The sequence below is a fragment of the Brachyhypopomus gauderio genome, chromosome 15 (assembly GCF_052324685.1).
Source record: "Brachyhypopomus gauderio isolate BG-103 chromosome 15, BGAUD_0.2, whole genome shotgun sequence".
NCBI lineage: Eukaryota > Metazoa > Chordata > Actinopteri > Gymnotiformes > Hypopomidae > Brachyhypopomus > Brachyhypopomus gauderio.
Window position 1 is genome coordinate 9,307,080 of NC_135225.1, and position 20,435 is coordinate 9,327,514.

A 20,435-nucleotide genomic window follows, 5' to 3' on the forward strand; every position below is an offset into this window, starting at 1 on the left:
ATAGATAGATAGATAGATAGATAGATAGATAGATAGATAGATAGATAGATAGATAGACAGACAGACTTCAGTATATACGTGTGTATTATGTGACATGAAAACCACTCAGTTACAAAAAACCTGGAAATCTATTAGAAAAATAAAATTACAAGATTAATTAGAAAAAAAATCTTGATTAAATTGCGCAATTAAATGTTCAAATAAGTGAAAGAATTATGAGAAACAAAGGCGATTCTTCTTTGAGCCGCTGGCACGTCGATAAAGTGATGAAACGCGTGAAGAAGGCGTTACCAACACACGTATAGGAATGCTCGTGTGTTCAGCTCAAGCAGTTGTTACAGCAGTCAGCTGGTCGTGTGGTCTTCAAACTGGACCGACGTATAAGTATTTGCTACTTTTACTCCATTATTAAGGGAACCTCAATGTCACGGATCTTGTTTGTCGGCGAATCCTAATTTTTCTGGGAAATGTTTACAAGCATTACCACGGGTAAGTTTGAGCTCCGTAGCGCGTTACCACTTTATACCATCAGCGTTGCGATATTTAAGCCCGTAATCTTACATACGATTGCTGTTTTCAAAAGTGAACCGTATGACAAACTGCTTTTGGTGCGGTTGATAATTTCCTCATTAGACAAAAGGCACAAGGAGCCCTTTGCTTAATTGGTCAGAGCCATTGTTCGATAAATCAAGAGCTATCCGCGACTCTTACTTCTTCATGTTCTTTAGTAACAAGTGTGAGTTACTGTGTTTTCTTTCACTAACACAGGTGTGAGTTTTACAAACTGTCGCGCACAGGAAAACATTTGCAGTTTGAAGCAGAGAGCTGATTTTGTCCCGTTGAACATCGTGAGAGTCAATTAAAATTGAATTATTTAGACATATTAAACGCTATAGGGGGCTTGGCTTGACTGCGTGACTGAGAAGGGTTGATTAGCAACTCATTAACAATCAGTATGTTACAGTCAAATGCACAAGCTATACGTGTGTTGGGCTGTGTGCATGTGCGCGACCTTTTGTGTGTGCGTGCACTGAATTTTTCTTTATTTACTGCGTTAACAGAGTTTGTCAATGTTTCCGTCCGCTCCTTTTAAAGGGCAAAATACTGTTGTGAGACAAGACACGCAAGTCAGGTTCCTTAATAATCGTCATCACTGTGATTTCATCTTCTGCCTCAGGGCTGCTAAAATAAACGATCATATAGGCTTCGAATGAAGCCTGTGCAACTCATTATGATAATGATCGATGTTTGGGCAATCTTTAAATAAAACGTTTTTTCATGACCACAAATGTGACTCAAATTTTAACCTGCCCTGAAAGCAGCTTAACAAAATAAACAAACAGAAAAATGCTTAAGTATTATAAAGAGGGCAACAAGTGGAAGGTATGATGATTAAAGATTAAATGTGAGCAGGAACATCATAAATGAGGTTCTTGAGAATGAATTGTATTATGCTGGTAGACAGACCAGCATAATCACCAAAATTAAAGTTATAGTCTAAAACATTATAGCTGCACCAATTCGAGGAGAAAGTCTCGAAGATATGTGGTATCTCAAACATTGTCTGTAGATTACCTGTGTTTGTTTGTACACATTTGTGTGCGAGAGAGAGACAGCAATTGAAGGGTGTGAATAATTTTGTAATGGCATATTAATGCACACTTGTTAAAGCAACTGGATCTGCAAATCAGAGAGAGAGAGAGAGAGAGAGAGAGAGAGAGAGAGAGAGAGAGAGAGAGAGTACAAGAAATTGAACAAGAGAAAAAACGAGAGATTTGTTTGCTTTTTGATATTTGCCCTCTCACCTTACTAAGTCTTAATGTGCTGTCATTACCTGTTCCATCTGAGTTCCATTCAGAAGAAGGCACATGATTATTCCATCCATTAACACCTTGGTTTCAGTCAGGGTTTTAGCTATGAATCTGGATATTAGCTGTCAATCAAATGGCAAGCAACAGAAAGCTCTTGAATGGTACATCAGGTAACCCTGTGCTTCTGTCATGCAATGTGCTCTAACTAGAGTTGAAGAAATTAGTTCAGGTGACCACTTTCATGGATCCTTTTAGACATCCAGTTAAGTACATCATCCATAAGTGAGTGGCACTGATGTGGAAACGGTCTCCCCTAACCCAACCCACCCATGATGGAGCTAGTGTGCCCAGTCTTCATGCTCTCATAGTGGCAGCACTGTTAAATGATAATGGGGGCAACAACACTGGGATTATGAATGAAAGGGAAATTGCTAGTGTTTTTATGTACCTCTGTTGGTATCTTTTCATTTTTAGATTCATGTAAAAATTAGGGGTGGGCATAGATTAATTTTTTTAATCTAGATTAATCTCACTGAAATCTTGAAATTAATCTAGATTAATCTATATTAAAATGGCTCATATGCGTGCTACCCAAGTAATGACTAAAAGTCAGTTTTTGAGATAGGGTTTCTTAATACAGAGGGTGCATTAGACCAGGGGCTCATCTCCTGTTTCCAAAATGCATCTGCTTGAGAAAGCTGTTCTACTTTGATACTTGAAGAAAAAAAAACATGCTCAATAAAATGTAGGCTACTCGTGTTCAACGTTTTATTCAGTTAAACATGAATTTGTAAGCCTACATACTGTACATTAAATAACATGTTTATTCAGCTAAACATGATATTTGAAATGTAAGCCAACATTTAGTACATTTAACCTCATGGACGTAATTTTCAAAAGTCAGTTTTGGTCCTCTGTAGTTTTAACGGTTAAAAATAAATATTTAAATAGCGACGATTCTAGCGCTAGGACCATGCAGAAAACGACCGCTCCGAGATCCGCTCCGGTAACACTTTACGTTCCTAAAAATGAATTTTCCATTAAGCAAACCTGGCGACTTCGTGGCTGCATTCATGTAAAAACACGTACGATTTGTAATTCACAGGTTTAAAAACTCGTTCTCGCCCCTACTGTGCAATTTGGTTAGGAATACAGCCGAGCTAAACTATCAAGTTGAAAGTCATCCTAGTTTGTTACCCATTTTGACCCAGTTCCCAACCCAACTTTAAGAATAGATTAACGGCGATAATTTTTTTATCGCCCGATAAGAGTATCAAATTAACGACCGCCGTTAAGGCCGTTAACGGCCCACCACTAGTAAAAATCTAAATTTATATTTATATTTATATGATAACAGCATACTCAGTGCCTAATTCCTTCCTAAAGTATACTTAGAAAATCGAATGGTAGAAGATTGTCTACCATAATCTTTGTGTACTTCACAAAAGTGATGAAAGCTGGATCAACGCAAGAAGATGTGAAGATTTACAGCTAGATATGTATGAGTTTGTTACAGGAAGTAAAAACGATTTAAAATATGATCCAACAATTATTCTTTTTCCCAGTGAGTGGTTGGGAACAGTAATTAGCATGCATATTTCTATAAGGTCATTTTTCTCCATAAGCTGTATGATTGATTTTTGGGGTGATTTAGCTCAGCAGTCAGGCGTGACCCCATGAGACTGCAAGCTTGACTGCAGCTTCAGCTGTGGTTTGGATAGTCTTCCAGCGTATGCATTCCAATTTCACCTCTCTTAACACACCTCGGAGTTCTCAGTTTTGAAGGAAACACTGAACAAAACCATGCCAGTTAGGACCAGGCCAAAGGGACAGTCCTATGATCTTGGCTAATCTTGATAGTCTTGCTAATTAACCTCCCCACTGAACATTTTCCTGTTTGTAAGTAGCTCATGGTTTGGTCACTCAACATGCTTGGCTGGTTTAAGCCTGTTTCTGATAAGGTGGTGCACCCCCATGGCATGTGTGGGTGTTGTGTCGGTGTTGTGTCAGTGTTGTGTCCTACCTACGTCCTACCTGCCTGGACCCCTCAATCATTTCTGAAGACATCTGAGGATGTTTTTTTTTTCTACAACATAATTTCAGTGCTGTCCTGAAAATAATGATTTAGTTCATATAGTTTGCACACCACTGACCTTGGAGGTCAGATAGGAGGCTTTTAAGCTGATTTCTCTCTATCACTTTTTCCTTCGTTATGACACATCCCATGTGACTGAACACACCAATTTGAATCTTCCATTATCACCACCCTTTTGTGGAATCCATTCCTGCCTGCACACCTTCCTCTTAAAGTGGCAAATGTATAGGCATACCTCTATAGCTTATAGCATCCAGGTAACAGTGCACTGGGTGGGTCAGCCGCACGTTCAAATGAAACCTGAAGGGCTGAACGCACTGGGAAGAGAGACGTTTGTTGGCTGTAATGGCTTCTGATGGAGCCCTCACACTGTGAGCCCAGAGCCATTATAATGCTCCATAATTCCCTGCATGTATCATCTCGCAGTCTGATGTGATTTGATTCCAGAGCCCGTAGTGTTCGTATATATGGTGTGTGTGTGTGTGTGTGTGTGTGTGTGTGTGTGTGTGTGTGTGTGTGTGTGTGTGTGTGTGTGTGTGTGGGGGCCAGTGGAAGCCACTCGCCCACACACTCTAACTTGTGGCTGTCAGATGGTTCAGGGCTAAAGAACTACGCCTTTCTTGCTCAGAATCATAGTGGAGTGTAAAACACATGGATATTATGGCTTGCACGCTGACTAGCGAATCCTAATGTGTTCGCTGTGTCTTGAACCATGTATGCAGTGTTGTCATTGCAGTAATTGTGGAAGCTTTAGTCTCATTTTAATTGACAGTTAACATTGCTATCTTGACAAACCTCATCACCATTATTGGTGCTAAAGAAGGAATGCATGCAGAGTAGACCCTCAGACATGCGCTACTGTTCTCCACCACATACTACTATCAGCATGTCAGTGGTCCTGTTTCTGCCCCTATAGCCTTCCCAGCACATCAGTGGTCCTGTTTCTGCCCCTATAGGCTTCCCAGCACATCAGTGGTCCTGTTTCTGCCCCTATAGCCTTCCCAGCACATCAGTGGTCCTGTTTCTGCCCCTATAGCCTTCCCAGCACATCAGTGGTCCTGTTTCTGCCCCTATAGCCTTCCCAGCACATCAGTGGTCCTGTTTCTGCCCCTATAGCCTTCCCAGCACATCAGTGGTCCTGTTTCTGCCCCTATAGGCTTCCCAGCACATCAGTGGTCCTGTTTCTGCCCCTATAGCCTTCCCAGCACATCAATAGTTCTGCTTCTGCCCCTATAGCATTCCCAGCATGTCAGTAGTCCTGTTTCTGGCCCTATAGCCTTCCCAGCATATAGGTGGTCCTGTTTCTGGCCCTATAGCCTTCCCAGTATATCAGTGGTCCTGTTTCTGGCCCTATAGCCTTCCCAGCATGTCCGTGGTCCTGATTCTGGCCCTATAGCCTTCCCAGCGTATCAGATGTACCAGAGCTCTCCCTGCCTTTGGCAGCCCTGCCATTAAGCAAACGGTATTTGCAGTGTTTCTGCTCATGACCATGACATCTGCCAAATATGTATGACCATCCAGCTTGACGAGCACTTTCCCCAGAGCAAGAGTGAGGAGCACAGGGCTTTGGGCTATAACCTCTGCCATGCAGCCCTGGCTACTGTTTCTGTTAAATGTGATGTGTCATTCCCGTTACAAGAAATGCACCAGCACTGTTTAACTGCTGCAGGGCACATATAGTGTGAGCCTGCATGTTCCATTGTGGGGTTATAAGAGCAAGGAGGGAATCCGATTGGTTAATTTCACTTTTGCATACTGGCACAGAGGTATGTGTCCATAACAAACACTGATATTTCTAGTTTTTTTTTCTTCCTCATCCTTAATCCTGAATTGATTTATGACCACAGCTGATAAAGCAGTTCCTGCAGTCCAGCCTGTTGGGATGCACCTGTTCCTGAACACCTGACTAGTCACTCCAACAGTGTCCAGGCACTGCAAGCACACTGAGGCTGCACTGTAACTACATTGCCTGAGGCCTCAGTGAGTGAGTCTGGGCTTGGAGACATTGCACCATGGCTCTGTATCGCAAGTTGGATGCAGTTTGTGACTTAATGTTGTATGATGGTGTGGAAATCTCTCAGTTACCATCACAGACCGCAAATCAAGCAAGTAAGATAGCAGGCAAAAAATGACTTCTGCTTTTGAATTAATATTTTCAATTTACAGAGAAGAAATCAACACCGATTTATAGTGACAACCCCCCCCCCCCCCCCCCCCCAAACTCTTTACCCAACATTTCAGATCCTGCCATCAGGGGGAAGATTGAAGGCTAGAAAAAAGTGGTTGTAAAAAATCTTTTATTGCATTAGCTAAGACATTTATATACTGACTTGAATTGTTTGTTGGTGTGTACATGTTGGTCCAGCTAATGAGGCTGGTTCAGCGTGGTGGAGCCGTCTAGCTTCTTCACACACACCAACAGGACCAGAGGGAATGCTCTGCCTCTCAAACACCAAGAACTCTTATAAAAGAGTTATTATCATCGACTGATTGCACCGCATTTAGTTATGTATGTGAATCTGTGTACCGCATTTGTTATTTGAGCACACTTTTATTTCTAAACTGGGCCTATTTGAAGTCTGCCATTCTTTTATTTCTTGCTTAAATAGTAAAAAGAATGCAGAGTTATGGATTTTGTTTACCAACGCACAGAATAAATGAAGTTAAAATTATATAGTGCCTTTCAAGATTCCCAAGGTCACTTTACAATTAACACACACACATACAACTTTACATCCACTCATTCCCTGATGAGAAGCAGCAGTCAATTGCACATAGCATACTCTCAACTGGAGATTCAGCCCCCTGCAGGGAGGGGAGAGAGGATAACACCCAGGACAGAGTACCATCCACAACTGGGCATGCAGGCACCACACACACACACACACACACACACACACACACACACACACACACACACACACACACACACACACACACAAATCAGGTGTAGTGAGGAGAGAGTGAATAACACCCAGGAAAGAGTACCATTCACCACTGAGTATGCAGACACCACACAGCCATACACACACACACACACACACAATTTTATTTGGGAGGGCCAGTTTACTTAACCTATGTTTTTGGACTGTGGGAGGACACCGGAGACCCCAGAGGAAACTCCACCCAGAGAGGGACCTAAACAAGACTGCCCTGCACCCATGATGTTCATGAAACTGTAAATGGATTTTGAATGAAAGCCAGGCTTAGGTGGTATGTGTTTACGGATTTGGTCCCGAGGCTTCACTACTTATGTTAAACATTAGTGAATACATAAATATTTTGTTGTTGTACGCTCTGACCTATTTGCTTGAGTAAAATGTATTTACTGGAAACTAAAAACCAAACAACAAACAATAAATTCTTTTTTATTCTGTTCTAAAGTCAGATTAAATATTTTTCAAAAACATTTTGTTTTCTTGTAAACAGAAAAAGTTTGTCCAAAGTGTGCAGCGCCATATGGAATGGAGGGGATTGTGTTAACCTGGGAAATGAGCACATGGAACTCCAGTGTTTCTACATATTTGCCATTTAGATGGGATATTCCATCATTTAACAGCAGTTCCACATACGGTTGTATAGTTCTGCCATATGTATAACCTTACACTTAATACATTTGCTGTAGACCCAGCCAATTACAGTTTTATCTGCCCTGGAGAACATTAGCGCTATCCACTGATGCTGCTTGGCCCCTGTCCAGGGACTTACTCAGTACATGCTCATAAGATGTATGCCACGAGATTAATAACTGAATGATGAGACTTAAGGTCTTATGGACAGTTTTAGTTCTCTGCAGCTGGAAGATATTCCTAACCTGACAGGCCTGGCTCTTGAGTAACATTCATCTTTGGTCCTATTCTAGATCGACTCCAGCAGACACACGCTCTCCTCCTGTAATGATGCCAGTCATCCCCTCCTGGTTCACTCTCTTCTTCTTCATCCTCTTCAGCAGGTAAGCTCTGCTTTTATTGTTTGCCCTTTTGGCCTGACTTTAACTAAAGTGGGGGCCTGCAGTACACTTAATACCTGTCGACCTGTATACTGCGGCTTTGTGCTTCTAAGATGGAGATGGTAAATGCAAAAAGAGATGGTGAAAGATGGGAAGACGTAAGCTAGGGAGTGCGTGTTGGTCACCTGCCGTGCCCAGCAGGCATCAGTGGGCTGGGGCGTCCAGCCCAGCAGGCTGTCTCCCAGAGCTCTGCTCACAGACTGTGGAAATTGACATTGACTGTGCCAGAGCACACGCGGCCTGCCAGGACCCAGCGTGACGCGTTGATCTGCAGGCAGCCAGTCACAGTGGGGGGAGGGGGTGGGGGGGTAGCTTAAAGAAAGGTTCAAACATAACCATTTTTGTAGCCTGTGAGTGACGCGCACACACACACACACACACACACACAGACACACAGCTGGACTGTTCATGTCTTCTACTTTTTTGGAACCAAAGAAGCAGCTGTATCTATTGCTGCTTGGCTCATGTGCTGCAGGACTTTGAGACCAGCAACAATAACCCAGTGAAGCTGTAGCTATTTGCAGTGTATGTCTGTAAATTGCCACAGTAACACTAATAGCTGTTATTGGTACTGCTGTGACTCACTTTAGATGTGTAATTCTAAGAGTTTTTAGGAGATGAACTTCTGAAAAGCTGTAAAACAATAAAATAATGTTAATAACAGACACATCAGTATCTACAGAAACCTGATCAAATGGAATTACTTAAGTTGTGTAACATAATAACGACCAGACACAGAGGAATCCAAGTGCAGAAAAGTGCCAGTTTTATTGCCAACAGGGCCCAACACCCAAGCACCATACACAACCACCGGCAAAAGGCACAGATGTATTTCATGGGACGAGGGGCCGTTCCAGGGTCACGCCAGAGTAGCAGAGTCCGGGAGGTACAGGAGGGCCCGGCAGGGAGCGAGGTGTACGAGGAAAGCCGAGGTCAGAGCACAAGAGATCAGCACGGTGAGTGGAGTGCTCGCTATGCGGCATGAGTTGGCAATACTTCGAGATGAGGAAGTGTGACTTCCATCTTTAAAAGTCAGTAGTGGAGGGTGTGGCTAACAAGGGGCAGGTGTCTGTCTAACTATCCAATGATGGGGAACGTGTGCTGTTCTTAACGAGTTGAAAGCCTCAAAGAGGATACAGAATCCATTATAATTTCATTCACATCCACTATTAAATTTCTTTTTTCCCCCACATCTTTTATCAAATTGTCATTCCCCCTACATCATTTTTCAGGTTTTCAGTTTTTTCACATTCTGAATGAAATTTTCCATTTTTCCCACATTTTTCATTCCATGAATGTAGGACACTTGTCTCAGCATAAAGAAATGGTGCTATGATCGGTTTCCTTGTCACAGGCGAAAGAATGTGCAAACGTGAGTCTCCAACTGAAGAGTTTAATGAAATGAAATGGAACACAAAGAGGAACCATGGAACACCAACATAACAATAATGACCCACCACCATCCACACAGACACACAGGGCTTATAAAGGAAAAAAACATATCGAGATAACAACACACACGGAGACTACTGGAGGGGATGCTCCATTACACACTGTCATGTATTATGTATAATGATGTAAAACTGTACATGGTGATCATTTTTATTTACACTGCAGAGTTCTGCATCTTCTCTTCTCCATACTCTTAGGAGTTGATGATAAGGCATTCTGCTTAGCCAGTGGTTCTGAGAGCACACGGGCTCTACTTCCAGAATCCAAACTTGACATTCTCCCAGTGCATTTGAGATGACCTAGAGTCAGGACTCCATGAGGCTAAGGTCTAAGTTTGGAGTTCTTATAACTGCTTGCTAAAAACATGAGCAGAGTATGATGTCTGGGGTTGGGAAGTATATCACCAGCCTAGAGTCACTGGCCTGTATGTTGTAGGCTGTGTGCTCTGGGTGTGCTTTCTGTCTGAAATCGTTTTCTCTACCTCCAACCTATTTTTGAATAATTTCTAATTCAGAAATTATAACTACACAATACTGTTATACAGTATGTTTTCACTTCTAATAATGAATTGGGTAGAATTTAAGTAAATATGGAGACATTAACTATCAGCACAGCTGAGAAAATGCTGGTGCAAAAATGCTGGAGTCGTAAAAGAATGTAGGTTATTCTGTGTTGTACTAGAAACACTAATTCTTGTGTATGTTATTATATCTACAGCAAATACATTGAAATAGGGGCTGCAGCCCTAGAAACTCTGTGTTCAGATACATGATTCAATGCCCATGACCTGGAACCATGTGGCAGTGAAATACCTCAGAGTTTTTAAATACAATCATGTTGTGTAGGTGTGTGCGTGTGTGTTTGTGTGTGTGTGCGTGTGTGTGTGTGTGTGTGTGTGTGTGTGTGTGTGTGTGTGTGTGTGTGTGTGTGTGTGTCCTTGGCCACCAAGACTCTTTCTGTCATGCTCCTCCTTCTCTGAGAATAGTGTTGTTTTTTTCTCTCCTGTCATCCTTTCGAAGAAAGAATAAAGTGTGATCAGAGAAATGGATTCTTCAGGCTTGGGGTCTGGCACTGTTGTTCTCAGTGCTGTTAGAGTGCTTTAGCAGATGTCACTGCACATGTGCTGTTACAGTGCCTTAGTGGTTACCACTGCACATGTGCTGTTACAGTGCCTTAGTGGTTACCACTGCACATGTGCTGTTACAGTGCCTTAGTGGTTACCACTGCACTTGTGCTGTTACAGTGCTTCAACAGATATCACTGTACATGCACTACCTATGTGCTGATGTTACAGTGCCTTAGTTGTTACCACTGCATATGTGATATTACAGTGCTGTTACAGTGCCTAATGGATACCACAGCGCATGTGCTCAACTCTGGCTCAAACCAGCAACCAGGCGAACATGAAACCTAAATAATGAACACCGCAGGTTTCTTTTATGTGGCACATTGTATTAGAAATCCAAGGCTGAGTATAACATATCTCCAGTGTACTAGCTGCAATAAATCACAGAGTCATGTGTGATTTCATAAAGTCAGCCCACCTGCACCCCTAAGCCAGAGTTAACCAAAGCACAGTGAGTCAGAAATCTGCTGAAGACATTAGGAAGAGTAACGGTGTTCCCTCTGCCCAGACAACTGACCAAGATAAACACCCCCTTCTCCCTCATGTTGAGGCTTCCCTGAAATCTCATGTGCACTATACACACACACACACACACACACACACATCATAGATACACACATCTGTATATACATCAATACACACACACACACACACACACACACACACACACACACACACACACACACACATGCATAAATGCCTCAGTTAATTCAGACCCATTTGAGATGTAGGTCCCAGAACAGTTGGAATCTTGATTAGCTACTTAACATAGTAATGACATCCGCTGTGGAGCAGGAGGGTTTATCTTTCTGCACTGCAGCTGCACCATATATCTGCATGACCCCCATTTATCTGTGTGGGAGTCACACTAAGCTGAAAGTAGAGAGAATCCTTTGAGCAGGTCTTACATGAATCACCGAACGCCACAACACATCCTCCAGAAGTGCCAAGGAGGACTCTTATCCTTTAATGCCAAACGGTCCCATCTTAAACTCCAGCTGTGTGTGTAATACAACGTTGCACCGTATGTTCGGAGTCTAAAGGCCTGCAGCGTAACTGAACTTCCGATTGTGGGCTGTGCTGATTGTTTTATCATTAAGCTTACCTGTGTGGGGAAAGTCTGGTTTGGGGTTGAATTAACTGTTGGATTGCTAACTGCTGACCGCTAACCACTATGTGCTTGTTTTGCTTTTCTTTCTTTTTTAGTAAAAGTTATATTTTTTCCTCACAAAAATTTGTGGGATGCATTCTTTATGTCCTTTCGAGTATCGAGTATCGATATCGAGTATATCTTGTTTCCATATTTTTTATTCTCACTTTCAAATAACAAAAAGAACCTTGTATCAGACCTGTCCGACTGTGAATAAATGCTTATCGTCTCCATGTTTATCTGTTGTGAACGTACCACTGCTGATGGCTAATTACTGTGACGTTTGTGACAGACAAAAACATCCATTTATGTGAATTACACTCAGTATATCTGAAGCATTTGTTTTCATTCCAAACCTTTGGAAGATATGTATTACCATGGCAACCTTCCTAGGGAATGGTTCACTTTGCTTGCAGATAGATATACTAACAATTAAATATATGGTTGTATATCTTAAATAACTCTATGTACTTTAATTAACTCTTAAGTACTCAATTTTTTAATGATAAACCAGCTAAGTTTCCATACTCGCTGTTTTGCAATTCACATTCAGTTTTTAATCAGAGAACTGATAAACATAATTTCTAATAAGAGTTGGATTGTAATTGTAGTTATTCCAAGTCTACTAGTTTTACTAAATTCATAATCTGTTTTTACACACTTACAGAAACGTAAGCAATCAGACAAACATAATCAATGAACCACTTTCTCTTTCTCTGAAGAGCACGGTGCTGAGAGCAGTAAAATTCTTCACACTCAGAGTCCCAGGCCTGCGGTAGGAGTCCTGTCTGGGAGACGGACATGTCCACCCACTGGAGGGTGAGACAGGAGTTATGCACTTCCAAGTTTTAAAGTTTGGAATCACCTCTCGAAGGTTTGGAATCTGTGTTTTCAGTAATAAACTGCATTTTGTTGCAGGAACATAATAATAACATAATACTAGAAATAAACTAGTAAATGAATCTTAAATAACAGTAAAATATGTACATACATAACGTGGCAGGATTCTGTGGTTAGGCAACGAGTAAGCAGGGTATTAATGTCAGGCAATCTGGGAACAGAATACTGAGGACTACAGACACATAGGGAAGAATGGGGGAACAATTATCAAATGGATGTGAAATCAAAGACAAAAGCAGGCTGAGAGCATAGGTTAGCAACCACGAGAATATAAAGAGGGAGAACGCAAAAGAGCATGGCTGGGGATTAGTGGCTGGAGGGGGCGGAGGAACCTACAGAGTGGGAGGAGCAATGACCGGGAGGGCGTCGTTTCCATTATTCACAGCTACACCGCATAAGTGCACACACTGTTGGTGAATGAAATAATGAGCGTTGAATAAAATATGACAAGTGAGAGATTCCTAACATTTCATGGATGCAGGAAGACTCATCCATTTGTGATGAGTTCCACTAGCCCACTTATGTTAAGTTGTCCTAGTTCCTGAACATTTGATGCAGACCTTGTTAATGTGGGCGATATCACAACTGTAATGGTTCTCTTTGGTTGCGCTCTGTTTCAGAGGGTTAGGGTTAGGGTTAGGAACTTGCCCAAGCACTCTTACTGGTCTTAGTGATTTTGACTGTGTGTGTGTGTATCTGTGAGTAGTTTTGTGTGTATGTGGCTGCTAGTGTGTGTGTGTGTGTGTGTGTGTGTGTGTGTGTGTGTGTGGGGCTGATGCTTTGCTTTTGCAACCATGTCATACTGATTAATGTGATTGTTTACATTGCTACCTAATCCTGTGTAGAACAAGAGCACAAAGCACTTTTTGATTGAGTTGATTTTCTGCATGGTGAATTTAATGTGTTACAACAAATAAGAGACACGAACAAAAAAAATGTGTAATGAAAGCAGAATAGTGCTTTGACAGGCACTGATTAAATTGGCTTCAAGTGCACTCATGGTGATGCTTGGGTATTATACTCTCTGTCTTGTTACATGTTCTTATTAATTTCAGAGTGGGAAAATCATGTACAAGGATGTCAGTCAATTTAGTAGTTTAATTTGAAAGGGTCAGGAAATCTGAAATCGCAAAATTGCCTCTCTCTCTCTCTCTCTCTCTCTCTCTCTCTCTCTCTCTCTCTCTCTCTCTCTCTCTCTCTCTCTCTCTCTCTCTCTCTCTCTCTGTCACTCTGTGTGTGTGTTCTCCTTTTAAAAACATGGTATCTCTCTCTCTGTTCTCCTTAAACAACACAGGTACTTTCTCTTTATAGTGAGAGGACGACCAATACAAAATACCTTGTATGCCTGCCACTTTGGGGTTGGGCTAAGGTAAGCTGTAAAGCGTGGGACAGGGAACATGACAATACCTGACAATTGACAATTCACCTTCTTCAGCATGCGCTCGTGTTCAGCGAGACTTATAGAAATGTCCAAGTATATCTCACATTAGTCTCCAAAGCAGCATGGGTTCACTGTGAACCGCCTGCCTGAAGCAGAACTTCGGCTGTGTGCACTGGTGCAGGTCTGTTTCCTACAGCCAAGCCTTAGGGAAAAATGTTTTGTCATGATTCCTATTCAATGGAACGCCTATGGCCAGATCACTTCACAGTAAGTTAGGCATCACGGACAGATAGAATTTTCCAGTTATTACCAACGCACTACACAGATGAACTCTTGCACTGTCAACTTCATAATGGCTATTTTACTGGTGATGGTTAGTATATGTATCAAGAGGACTAACCAGACCTACATCAAGTGCAGGAACACAATCCTGGTTGTTTTTCTACAACTTTGGTTAAAGCGAGCAATGTCTCTTCCCAGTAACAGGTGCTACACATTTTGGTTGCTTTGAAAATATTCTGACTCCTTTCAGTGTAAAGAACACTTTCACAGATTCTCCTTTTTGAGATATTTAGCCGACTATCTGTGGCAAAGGATACAATGTGTGGCTCTGTGCAGTACCTTTGAAGATGTTAAATCTCCACCCACATGCGGCACAGAGACTATGAGAAGGATTTCTCTCTAACAAACCACCAGCTCTTATAGATATTCAGTCTTTGGTCAAACTTTGGTCAAACATTCTCGCATGATGATGAAGAATCAGGTAGAAGAACGGTAATGTCTGAAAGGAGGAGCTAGAAGCTTGGGCACTTTCTTCATCTTCTGCCGATGGTGATCTCCTCCACCACTCCTTCTTTCTGCAGTACAGCAAAATGTCTTTATAGTCAGTGTCTTCGTCACTAAATAATATGCTATAGTCTGAAGATCATGTGGGTTAGTGGATGAAGGTCAGCAGATCCAAAAACAGCTCCACCTTGGCAACTCCTGCAGAAAGACCCAAACACTCAGCTCCCTCTCCCTGTAGACCTGAGACCCAAACACTCTCACCTCACCCTGTAGACCCGAGACCCAAACACTCTCACCTCACCCTGTAGACCCGAGACCCAAACACTCAGCTCCCTCTCCCTGTACACCTGAGACCCAAACACTCTCACCTCACCCTGTAGACCCAAGACCCAAACACTCTCACCTCACCCTGTAGACCCAAGACCCAAACACTCTCACCTCACCCTGTAGACCCGAGACCCAAACACTCTCACCTCACCCTGTAGACCCGAGACCCAAACACTCTCATCTCACCCCGTACACCCGAGACCCAAACACTCTCGCCTCACCCCGTACACCCGAGACCCAAACACTCTCACCTCACCCTGTAGACCCGAGACCCAAACACTCTCACCTCACCCTGTAGACCCGAGACCCAAACACTCTCACCTCACCCTGTACACCCGAGACCCAAACACTCTCACCTCACCCTGTACACCTGAGACCCAAACACTCTCACCTCACCCTGTACACCTGAGACCCAAACACTCTCACCTCACCCTGTAGACCCGAGACCCAAACACTCTCACCTCACCCTGTAGACCCAAGACCCAAACACTCTCACCTCACCCTGTAGACCCGAGACCCAAACACTCTCACCTCACCCTGTAGACCCGAGACCCAAACACTCTCGCCTCACCCCGTAGACCCGAGACACAAACACACTCACCTCACCCTGTACACCTGAGACCCAAACACTCTCACCTCACCCTGTCGAGTTTAGACCCAAACAAACTCTCAGCTCCCCTTGCAGCAGCTCCATGTTACCGCGATTCCCAACCCTCACAGCTCATGAAAGAGATGCTGAATTTTTTCTTTTTTTTTCTTCCATTTCAGATGTGACCCGCAGGCATGGCGTTTTCAGCATGCAGAGAAAGACAGACGGGGGGGGGGGGGGGGGGGTGTGGAAGGCTGCTGGGCTGAGGGAAGGGACAGGGAGCAGGATCGTTAGCGCTTCACTGAGAGGCTGAACCTGCATGTCTGCTCTTGCGTGCCTCTGCTACAGCCATGAGGCACTGCTGCCCCTGGATATCTGTAGAGCTGCAGAATTCGTTCATTACAAGATAACAACATTCTGGCAAATACAACCTGCTTCACTCGTGCTACAGATACTGAGCCTTTGAAGTAAAATGTCTTACAGTTGGATAATTAAACAACCAAAAAACAGACACTTAATGTAGGAATGAATATCCAGAGCAGGCATCCAAGAATACTGAACACAGTGCAATATGTATATTTTACATTTCAGCATTCATCATCTCAGCAAGGCTGACTGCAAGTAATTTCAGATCATATGGCTATGGCACTGTTATTGGCAGATTATTTCAGTGAGAATGACTGACAGCCCACAGGGACAGGCCACTCAGGAGTTCCCTATCTGATGCATGACTCATTCTGACTTGGAAAGAAATACAGTATCACTGAAATTGAGTTAGTGTGTGTGTGCTGGACAGTGGATGTGTGTGTGTGTGTTTGTGGGAGGGTGGATGAGTGTGTGTGTGTGTGTGTGTGTGTGTGTGTGTGTGTGTGTGTGTGTGTGTGTGTGTGGTGTGTGTGTGTGTGTGTGGTGTGTGTGTGTGTGTGTGGGAGGGTGGATGAGTGTGTGTGTGTGTATTTGTGTGTGTGTGTGTGTTTGTCTATTCGAATCGCTTGACAAGGTTTACAAGGAAAATGTGACTTAATATCAGTATTGTGTACTGGATAGTGTCTCCATTGGTTATGTCCATCAGTTTGGGGGCGGGGGGTTTACCTGTCATGTGCTACACAGACACGGCTCTCAAAAGCCCTCTGACTTCCCCTTTAGAAGTGACTCAAAGGGGGGGGGGGGGGGGGGTGTTGGGTCAGCGAGAGAGAACAAACATGAGAACATGAAAGAGGGTGTTGTGCCTTGGTTAGGCCTTGCGGGAACACCACAGGGTGAAGGTCAAATACATTAAAGTGTCTGGAAATCCATCCTGGATTTCCAAATGAGCAACTTCCACCTCTGAGCAGCCATAAACACCCACACCTCTGTCAGGTTCACTGGAAACGGAGCAGTGGAGGCAGCATACCTGTAGTGAACTCTGTCAGGAGGAACTGGAGAGATGAGCTCATTTCTGCTAATGTCAAAGTGACACTCTCAGCTGAAACGTCTACAGTTGTCATAGGAGCACACTGTACGTTCACCTTGTATGTTTACACCCTGCTACTGCAGCCGGACCGCTGGTGGAGGAACGCCTCGTGACGTCTCCCTCCCTCTGAACCTCCTTCTCCTCATAATCTCCACTCAATCCCATCTGTCCTCACGAGCAGTCGTCCTTGTGCATGAGATTAAGCGATGAAATATACAAACCTAGATGTCACACTGTCAGTCTGGGATAATGCTTTCAAGCTGTGTGTGTTTATACACAGTATGTGTGTGTGTGTGTTGTGTGTGAGAGACGTGGGACGGGTTAATATTAGGTGACCTAGTTTTGTAACTGAGCAACAAGCAGGGCTGAGGAGCTGCCATGTCATCCCCTATTAAAACTGTGACATAACGCTAGAGTGACACATCGAGCATGTGTGTGGAGAGACATACAGACACAGACAGACAGAGAGAGAGAGAGAGAGAGAGAGATGTGTAAATATTAGGAGGAAAGGACATAATAGGGTAAGCATTGAAACCTCATGATATCTCTCTCCCAGTCAGACAAGAACTCCTCCATAAGCTTTATCTGAATGGTCTCTCTCTCTGTGATTGAATGGTGTCTGTCTGTCTGTCTGTCTGTCTGGATGGGCTCTCTCTCTCTCTCTCTCTCTCTCTCTCTATTTACTCTCTCTATCTGTGTGTGTGTGTGTGTGTGTGTGTGTGTGTGTGTGTGTGTGTGTGTGTGTGTGTGTGTGTGTGTGTGTGTGTGTGTGTGTGTGTGTGTGTGTGTGTGTGTGTGTGTGTGTGTGTGTGTGTGTGGATGGGCTCCAGGGCTCCTAACTCCCAGCCAGACAGAGACTCCTCAGCAGGTTTCATTCAGCGGAGAGGGCAGATGCAGGAGGACTCTGAGCATGCCTTCGTCCTTTATACTTACCTATTCTCTTCATGGCTCAATGCATCCTCGTTACATTAACCACTATAGGAAAATAGGCACTGGGGGAGTGTAGTTGTTATACAGTCCTGGATTTTGGATGCAAGATGTCAGATGTATGCTAGAGACCTCCAATTAGCAATGAAGCTCTAGAGTAGAGGAAGTTATCCACGCTAGACTTATTCAGCAGTGATGCGTAGCCTCAAAAAAGCAGAGAGAGAGAGAGAAAGAGCAAGAGCTGAGACTTTAATTGCTCAGTATTGGAACAATGGACAGATTCCATTTTGGACTTCTGATGATATTGCATACCTAGGTTGCAGATGTTGTGAGGATTCTATTACATTGTAGAATTTAGGTCTCCTCCCCCTGTGTGTAGTGAGCTTTGAGCTTTGGTACTATGTCACGTGAACACACAGCACAGTCAGCACCATGTGCTTCATGTCAAATGAAGCATGGATGCCACAGTAACCTACTTAGATGTGACATTATGCTCCTTGTGTTGTGTATTCCTAAGTTCTGTGTATTGCTGAAAACACATAATTTTGGGAGTGGATGAGAATACAGCAATATGAAAAAAAGCAAAGTGTGTGTGTGTGTGTGTGTGTGTGTGTGTGTGTGTGTGTGTGTGTGTGTGTGTGTGTGTGTGATGGGTGTTGGGGGTGTACGAATGTGACAGGCAAGTCCTTCACTCTGCCCGGATCAAAGTAATCCAATTATGAAAATGTGCTTTTTTGCACATTTCCTTCTCCCCTAGCTCTCCTAATTTAAAGTGGGATCTGCTCCGTGTTCTTCAGTTGTGATGGAGAGAGGGTGATTTAGGAGGGACCCGAGTCCTCCACGTAGTCCGCTGGTTTGGTACACTTTAGCAGGGTTCGTAAGCTGTAGCTGTGAGTTAAAGCCAGCGGTGAAAGGACGGGGTGAGAGATGGAGGGATGCTGCTCCTCCACCCTCTCCTCTCTGTTACAGAGTGACGGAGAACCCCCTGCTGAGCGCCGAGGTGAAGGATGGTGAGATTCTGCCCCCCACCATACAGAAGCTGATGAAAGGATACAACAAGTACCTCAGACCTTTCTTCGACAGTAAGGACACTGCTGTTTGGTTTCATGCCATGATAGCACATTTATGATGCATCATAAATACATTAGGTAAACCCCAATGTGCAATAAAACATTACCTTTTTTGTCCACACACACACACACACACACACACACACACACACACACACACACACACACACACACACACACACACACACACACACACCTTCAATGTCAACAGGGTTACCAAATGAAAGCAACACACTATAATCTCCACACTCATGTCAGAGTGAAGCTGAAGATTTCTCAGACATCTAAAAGCCCTGTTGGGGTTTGAAATGCGCATTCCAGGCACATCCCACCACACCTCCACTCTCACACCTGTCACTCACCACTCAGCCTGATCGACTAGCTCATGCCTCAGCTACACCCTAACAGATGGCATATAGGGATTACATCCCGAGTCTCTTAACGAGTACGAGAGAAAGGATAAGATGTAATTGTCATCACAGTAACTGTCCTGTTTTATCTGCTCTGTTAGCAGAGCGTTCTTTTTGCCCTTCTAACTTTCCATGCTTGCAAGTTTATAATGATGCACATGAATAATCCTGTGAGCAATCATGAATGCTTGTTCATCATCAGAATCGTATTTCTCTGTCTTGTCTTTATTCTTTGTGGTCCTCAGATGGCCCTGTGACTGTGGGGATGAGTCTGGACATTGCCAGTATTGACACTATATCAGAGATCAACATGGTAATTACTGCTTTCAAAGAAAAGCCCCCATCCATTATACACAGCCTGTGTTTGCAGTGTCCACCCGCCATGCTGTCTGGTCACATGGACGTCTACACACTTTCACTGTTTCAAGAGGGCAGTCAAGTCAGCTTGTAAAAGTTTCACTGGCACCCATCACGTTTACGGGCACCAGTAGAAAAATACACTGTCGCTTCGGGAACGTTACAGACCTTCAAAGACGTGCAATGATAGATCTGCACAGATGCCAGCACATTTTGTAGGCAATGAATTTTGTTCCAGTTTGTTAGGAAATGAATATTTCAATGGAAATTTCCGTATACATTTCAGATTCACAGCGATGCCTGGTACTTATAGTCTGTCACAGTCAATGATTGCTCTCATCAGTCAGTGATTCTCCCGTGCAGGACTACACCGCCACCATCTTTCTGCGGCAGCGGTGGACGGACGAGAGGTTGGTGTTTCAAGGCAACAAGAGTCTAAGTCTGGATGGCCGTCTGGTGGAGCTTCTGTGGGTCCCAGACACCTTCATTGTGGACTCCAAGAAGTCCTTCCTGCATGACATCACTGTGGAGAACCGTCTGATCCGGATCTTCCCCAACGGGACGGTGCTTTATGCCCTGCGGTGAGGCCGTC

At 43.6% G+C, this 20,435-nt stretch overlaps 1 protein-coding gene across 2 annotated transcripts in view; it reads left to right on the plus strand.

The window, feature by feature from the left end:
* Positions 1-305: 305 nt before the first annotated feature.
* Positions 306-20,435, plus strand: part of LOC143476844 (gamma-aminobutyric acid receptor subunit pi) — a 30,301-nt gene continuing 10,171 nt past the window's right edge. The window contains exons 1-6 of one of the 2 annotated variants that reach the window (XM_076975219.1): positions 306-489; positions 7,769-7,858; positions 8,696-8,871; positions 18,976-19,088; positions 19,732-19,799; positions 20,207-20,424. In XM_076975219.1, coding sequence (XP_076831334.1) covers positions 19,049-19,088; positions 19,732-19,799; positions 20,207-20,424 — 326 coding nt within the window. In that variant the 5' untranslated portion in view covers positions 306-489; positions 7,769-7,858; positions 8,696-8,871; positions 18,976-19,048. The remainder of the gene's footprint in view (positions 490-7,768; positions 7,859-8,695; positions 8,872-18,975; positions 19,089-19,731; positions 19,800-20,206; positions 20,425-20,435) is intronic. The other variant, XM_076975218.1, reaches the window with a different exon arrangement.